This window comes from Cynoglossus semilaevis, chromosome 15, assembly GCF_000523025.1.
Source record: "Cynoglossus semilaevis isolate Cse_v1.0 chromosome 15, Cse_v1.0, whole genome shotgun sequence".
Taxonomy (NCBI): Eukaryota; Metazoa; Chordata; class Actinopteri; order Pleuronectiformes; family Cynoglossidae; genus Cynoglossus; species Cynoglossus semilaevis.
The window spans coordinates 19,803,196-19,810,342 of record NC_024321.1 but is presented as its reverse complement, the minus strand read 5'-3'; the positions used below and the strand labels follow the sequence as shown (position 1 = coordinate 19,810,342).

Genomic DNA, 7,147 nt, shown 5'->3' with positions numbered 1-7,147 from the left:
TCATCTTCATCATCATCATCATCATCACCGTCATCATCATCGTGTGTAAAACACTGGCACAAACAAAGAAATTGGGGGTAAGGAGGGAGAAAAAGGAGAGACAGAGACAAGGAAGAGTGAGCGAGAGAGAGAGAGAGAGAGACATGGGGTGTGACCTGTGTACTGTGTTGATACATGGTACCAGATTCATAATAGTCTAAGTCCCTCACAGTATCGTAGTACTGCAGTTACATTCTAGTATTCCAGTCTATTACTGTATGTTATCAAAAACAACAACAATGTCTCGGTGTAGCAGCAGGTGTCGCTCTTGTTCAATCCTGTGTGGGTGTGGTAGTGAAGCAGGTGAACAGGGCCGTCACAGAGCAGCCAGAGGCGGAGTCACAGGCTCCGCCTCTGGCTGCTCCACTTCACACCAAGCTGTCGTGGCCAGTTGAAGTCAAACCATCAGGGAGAAATGAACTGAGATGCGGTGGAACTCAGATCGCCTCAGGTGTCTGCTGCTGCTCTGCCTGTGTTTCCTCACAGCCACCTGGATCAAATCCAAACGCCATGATGCAGGTGAGTGGGCGGCTCAGCATCAGCCACAGCCGTGGTCACTGGGAGTTTGGTGGAGGTTCTAAAGTTGAGGGATGTTTACATTTACACGCTCCAACAAGTCAAGTCAAACCTGTAGGCGTTCTGACCGTCTCTACTAACCCAGAGAACGTGAACTACTGGTCATTGTGACACAGCACTGCACCACTGCACCACTGCGCACAGTCACATGTGACCACTGCTTTTAACCTATCACCAAGGTGAGCAGTGGGCAGCTGGAGCAGTGTGTGGGGACGGTGCCTTGCTCAGAGCACCTCAGTGGTAACTTGGCAGCTGCTGGACCCAAGTCCACTTTCTTAACCACTAAGCCACCACTGCCACTCAATAAAAGCCACCACACCCACATTAACATTCCATGTTATAATTATTGTTATTGATAATAACAATAGAGTGATGTCATACCACTGTAGTACGAGTGAGGCGGAATAATGGGCTCAGGGACCGAGGGTGACCACTGTCTGCTCTCCATGGTCCTTTTCTGAGCCTGATGTCAACACTTGTTTGGGTTTTCTTCTGATTTAAACATCAGAAGAAGTGATCTGGGCTGCATCACTGATCTGGGCTGCATCAGTGATCTGGGCTGCATCACTGATCTGGGCTGCATCAGTGATCTGGGCTAGATAAAAGCAACAGGAAAGAAAGCAAGAAGGAAAGAACCACTTTGGTTTAAAACTAGCGCCCCCTGTCTTCAGCCACTTCCTGGTTGTTGCAGACGTTGTCGCTGGATTTAAGGGTCACCTCCTGATCACCAGCAGCTGGTTCTGTCTGAGTCTCTGAGGCTGTAACTCTTCTCTTCTCTTTGGTTTCTAATTGGCTGCTAACATGACATGAGTGTGACCTCACAGCAGATACAGTGGAGACTAATGTGACTCGTGTTTCAGCAGGTTCTGCTTTGGGTCTGTCCTGGGGGGCCACGGGGGCCCCGGGGGCCACAGCGCTGTCGGACCTGCAGCTGCTGTATCAGAGACTCCTGGCAGCTGAGGAGTTGGGGGGGCAGGTGTCCAGGAACCTCAGCAGTATCCTGGAGCATCTGAGAGCTCAGTCCAAGGTCAGCAGCACTGAGCGGTCCAGCACCCCCACAGGTAGAGGAGAGGACGGTCCCCTGAGACCTACCTGGGACTAAACATAGGTTTAAATAGAAATATATATTTGAAAGGGTTTTTCTTATTTGGTCTTATTGTTCCTTGGGATGAAACCTCATTTATACCTGTGTGCCCCCCTGTGGACAGACAAAACACAGCAGCCGGTGATCGGGGGGGGTGATCAGGCCCAGCAGCTGCACCTGGACCTCAGCATCTACCTCCACCTGCCCCACCTCAGACACAGTCCAAACAGCCTCGTCCCCAAAACAGTGCTGGGACAGGGACGCCGTGGAGGTACGGAGCATCTTAGCACACAAGAAGAAGAAGAAGCTGCTGCGATTGATCAGAAAAATGGAACTCTGTGTGTGTGTGGGTGTGGGTGTGTGTGTGTGTGTGTGTGTCTTTCAGTGTCCGTCGTACTGGGAGTCCCTACAGTGAAGAGAGACAAACAGAGCTACCTGATCAACACCATCAACTCTCTGCTCTACGGACTCTCTTCTTCACAACATCAAGACCTCCTCATCGTTGTCTTAGTCGCCGAGGTAACACACACACACACACACACACACACACACTCCGACCTGTCAAGGTCTGTCATCGCCAACAACCTCACACTGGCTCCCCTACAGGTCAACTTTATATTACAAATAACTTCCTTGGTTTTCTCCAGAGTAGCCTTGTGCAGTACCCAGTACATCGGTACTGAATAGGAACTGCAGTACCATTTAAAACTATACTATAGTTTGAAAAATGACCAGTACTTTTTTAAATTTTTATCCGCTGGCAGCGACGACATCAGCGTGTGAGCCAAGGCGAGTGAGTAAAGAGAGAAAATTGTGTTCTCCCTTTATCTGGAAAAGTATCAAACAGTACCAAAACACCTGTTGGTACTGGTAGCAGTGACAAAATGTTGGTTGTGTGACAACTGTAGTCATGATGACTGTCTGTCAAAGCAAGGATCTGTGTGATGATGATGATGACGATGATGATGGTGATGAGGATGGTGATGATGTTGATGATGATGGGGATGATGATGTTGATGGTGATGGTGGTGAGGTGAGGGAGGTGGGTGTTGATGATGAGGATGATGATGATGGTGGTGTGATGATGATGATGGTGATGTGATGATGATGATGGGGATGAGGATGATGATGATGGTGATGATTGTGATGATGATGGTGATGATGATGGGGGTGATGATGATGATGTTGATGATGATGATGGTGATGATTGTGATGATGATGATGTTGATGGTGATGAGGATGGTGATGATGTTGATGATGGTGATGAGGATGGTGATGATGTTGATGATGATGATGAAGATGGTGGTGGTGATGATGATGAAGATGGTGGTGGTGATGATGATGATGTTGATGATGGTGATGATTGTGATGATGATGATGCTGTTGATGATGATGAAGGGGCTGATGATGATGGGGATGGTGGTGATGGGGATGATGATGATGGTGGTGGTGATGATGATGATGGGGGTGATGATGATGATGCTGTTGATGATGATGATGATGATGACTCAGTCTCTGTCTCAGGATGGTGTTGGGAAAAGGTCAAAGTGAAGAGAATTCTACGAATGATATCAAAGTAGTAAATATTAAACTTGATACTAGTTAGTTGTACTGCACGGTTAATGCCTGAATCAGAACAACAAACTGGTAATCCCTGTCTGTCCTGTTTGACGACTGTGTGCAGATTGTGTGTGTGTGTGTCATTAAAGGACTTGTTGTGTGACGGTTGCTGTGACAACATAAAGTTAATTTTAGTTACTTACGTCATACCTTTTTTATTATTTTATTGTTTAAATGTGCCATCTAAGCGACTCTCAGTCAAGGCTCGACCTCTGACCTGAGGAGCAGGGACTATAACATGATCAAGACTGACCACGGGTCAAGACCTAGTTTAAAAAAAAAACATTATGAGGACAGACGGTTGTAGTCAAAGACCCTGAACCCAAAACCTGGTTCCTGGTCACTGATTAGTCCTTCAAATTAACGGTTCTAAAAAGCCCAGTGAAATGACCACTGCATCGTGGACAGAACGCTGACACATCAGCCAGACACAAACAGACACAAAAAGAAATACTATATATTTATACACATATACAGTATATACATATATACAGTATATACATATATAGTATATATTTTTTGTCTCTCCGTCTCCTCAGGTGGACTTTCAGTACGTGAACGCTGTCGCTCAGACCATCGGGACAAAGTAAGTGTGTTCTCCTCTGTTTTACCCTAACTAATGTCCTGAAAAACCAAACTTTCAGGCCCTGAGGTCAGAGGTCAGAGGCCCCCCCCCCCACGGTCCTGTCATGTGGTTCCACTATGACATTCAGCACAAAACTATATTCTATTATGAAAGATTTCCCACCAACAGCTCTCAGTCACAGGTTCTCTCTTCAGCTGAGTTACACACACCAGTGGGTCCACACACCAGTGGGTCCACACACCAGTGGGTCCACACACCAGTGGGTCCACACACCAGTGGGTCCACACACCAGTGGGTCCACACACCAGTGCTGATGTGGAACTGATCAGACTGGTATCCCGAGGCCCCACTGTCATTTCAAAATAAAGTTCTTGGTGACTGGGATGAGGTCCTGGACCAAACGCCGTTCTTTATCTGACTCGAACTCTCTGTCTTTGTAGTTTTCCCAGAGAGGTTCGCTCAGGGTTGCTGGAGGTCATCTCCCCTCCAGAGGAATACTACCCTGACCTGAGCCACCTGACGGAGACCCTGGGCGACTCCCAGGACAGAGTGAGGTATCGCTGTTGGTCGACTTATCCTGGGTCATTCTATGTCATTCTATGAATATTCATGAACGTGGCATCAATAATCCACCTGGACACTTTCAACAAACTCATTCAAAAATGATTATTTAAAATATATAGATTTAAAGTTAGATGGATGTCAAGACAGACATATAGTACTTGAACAAACACAAAACAACAAGAGATTTTTGTTCACAGATGGAGAACCAAGCAAATTCTAGACTTCAGTTTCCTTATGATGTATTCCAAGGACAGAGGAGCCTACTATGTTCAGGTGAGTATCACAGTCCACACATGAGGTCACTGTGTGTGTGTGTGTGTGGGGGGGGGAGGTATTTCAACACTTACTCTGTCTTTATATTAGTGTTTTACTGACCTCCGCCCGACTGTAACTTGTAAATAATTAAACCAGCATTTGATACTGAACTGATAACTTTATATGACACAGACTTAAAGGGAGCTCTCTGTGACAGAGACCGAGGTCAAAGGTCAAAGACAGAACCTAAACTGCTCTAGTGTCAGTCAGGTGTATCCCTACCTTCACCCAAGATCTTCAACCATCTAGAACCAGCAGCAAGTTCAGTCTGGAGATCCTGCTCTGTCTTGTTTCACTAAAGAAGAAGAAGATTTTAGATTTTTAACAGAACACTTAACATTAACAGTAGGTGTAAAACTGTAAAACACACAGTTACAATCAACAACTTCATGTAGGAACTGTGCAAAATGCAGTTCATTGTCAGCTTTCCAGACAACAGCTCCTCATGAGCGCCCACTGTTGTTCAAATACTGCATGTCAAAAAAAAAACCCTGAGAAAACAAAACTCCAGTCTTCTCTGTATCGTTTCCAATTTTCATAAATGTATTGCAGAAAAAGGAGAGACAAAGTCGTTTATTACTTTTACATAGTCTTTCTTTAATTTTACGTTTGTTTTTTCATGTCTTTGTCTTCTTTGTCTTACCTCCTGAATTTCTCTTACTTTCACTTTTCAGTATGGAGGACATTTTCCTGAGTCTGTGCTTTTGTCACATTCCAACCACACTGACACACACTAACTGGCACAAACACCGACAGTGTCCGTTCCTGGGCTTCTACTTCTAAAGTCACAGACGTAAACACCACCTTTTGTAGTAGAGATAAAATCTCTCTCCTTGTTGCATGTCTCGACTTTTTCCTGCTTCCGGAAAACTCCGTTCATTCAGTTCAACGGCGCCAAACATTTTGTTTTTCGACAACCTCCCTGAAGAATATGTCTGCACATGCGCAGTGAGACGGAATAGGCCATCGTATGAGAGGAATGGGGGGCGGGGGAAGCGGAAACAATCATAATTGATGAACGATTTTGTTTTTCCTTTTACGTGAACGTGAATTAATATAAAGTATTGAAAACAGAAAAGAAAAGGAAGAAGAAAAGCTTCAATATTTAGAGATGGTAGAAACCGCTGGTGTTTTCCGGACAAAACGCGTTCTGCTCGACTCGAACAGTGACTGGACACGATGAGTCCGTCAGTTGGTTTGTCCGCGTGAAGACGAGAAACAATTTATAAACCTTTATTTTACCTGCTGTAAACGTTTTCACTTGAACTGTTGACGTGTTTCAGTTGATTGACATGGAACAAGAAAAACGTTTCTGTCAAAGATATTTAGTCTCATGAAGAAATATTTGGATAAGTTATGTAATAACTAAAGAGCTGTTTCCTTAACGATGTCTGTCCGATGAAACTGAGCTGTTTCCTTAACGATGTCTGTCCGTCTGTATTTCTGTTGTCTGTTTGTTTGTTTTTTCTATGAAGCTGGAGGACGACATTGTTGCTAAAGAAGATTATTATCAGCAGATGAAGACCTACGTCACTCAGGAAGCATCTAAACCATGGCTTTACCTGGAGTTCTCCCAACTAGGCTTTATAGGTGTGTTCACCTGGTACCAAGGTTCAAAACTAACTTCCTGTTTTGACGCCTCACCTCTCTCTCTGTCACAGGGAAGTTGTTTCGGACTCGTGACCTGCCTGTGATTGTTGACTTCTTCCTGATGTTCCATAAAGACAAGCCCATCGATTGGTTGTTGGATTACATGCTGTGGGTGAAAGTGTGCCACCCTGAGAAAGATGTGGTCAGTCTGTTGCCTTGGTACGACCGTCTGGCCCAGTTTGTAGTGGGCATCATGTTCCTAGCCCCTTAATCTTCAACAATGTCGCCCCCTGGAGGGAGGTGGGGGGAGGCACCAGGGTCATCACCAACCACACAGATATTCACTGCTATTTTGACTCATGTTGTCTGGAAACATCAAACAGTCTCTGCATGTTTTAGTCACACAAACACTGTTCCACCTGTGTGTGTGTGTGTGTGTGTGTGTGTGTGTGTGACGCAGGCACACTGTGATCAACAGAGGGCGCAGCTCAGGCAGAGGTACAAGCCGTCTCTCTTCCAGCACATGGGCCTCCACTCCTCTCTGTCTGGAAAAGTTCAGCACCTCAAGGCAGGAGTCCCTTCACTCTGACCAAGACCTTGACCTTAGAATTGACCTTAGAATTGACCTTAGAATTGACCTTAGAATTGTTCCGATGCTGCGGTTTGTTCATGAGGACCAGTGTTTCAGTGAAGTCAGTGGAGATGTTTCAGCTTTTACCTCCAGTGGTCAATTCACCTGAACAGACATGGTCTGATTGTCTGTTTCATTATGA

The 7,147-nt window shown here is 45.4% G+C and overlaps 1 protein-coding gene across 4 annotated transcripts in view; it reads left to right on the top strand.

The window, feature by feature from the left end:
* The first annotated feature begins 34 nt into the window (after window positions 1-34).
* The window catches only part of mgat4b (alpha-1,3-mannosyl-glycoprotein 4-beta-N-acetylglucosaminyltransferase B), a 9,273-nt gene continuing 2,160 nt past the window's right edge, over window positions 35-7,147 (top strand). For 2 of the 4 annotated variants that reach the window (XR_003051978.1, XM_025063206.1), the window contains exons 1-9: window positions 35-558; window positions 1,476-1,676; window positions 1,824-2,218; window positions 3,859-3,905; window positions 4,346-4,459; window positions 4,667-4,742; window positions 6,260-6,374; window positions 6,446-6,576; window positions 6,835-6,942. Coding sequence is in view for 3 of the 4 variants with exons in the window: in XM_025063206.1 (XP_024918974.1) it covers window positions 465-558; window positions 1,476-1,676; window positions 1,824-2,218; window positions 3,859-3,905; window positions 4,346-4,459; window positions 4,667-4,742; window positions 6,260-6,374; window positions 6,446-6,576; window positions 6,835-6,942 (1,281 nt within the window). In the remaining variant the exon portion in view is untranslated. The remainder of the gene's footprint in view (window positions 559-1,475; window positions 1,677-1,823; window positions 2,219-3,858; window positions 3,906-4,345; window positions 4,460-4,666; window positions 4,743-6,259; window positions 6,375-6,445; window positions 6,577-6,834; window positions 6,943-7,147) is intronic. The other 2 variants (XM_025063208.1, XM_025063207.1) reach the window with 2 other exon arrangements.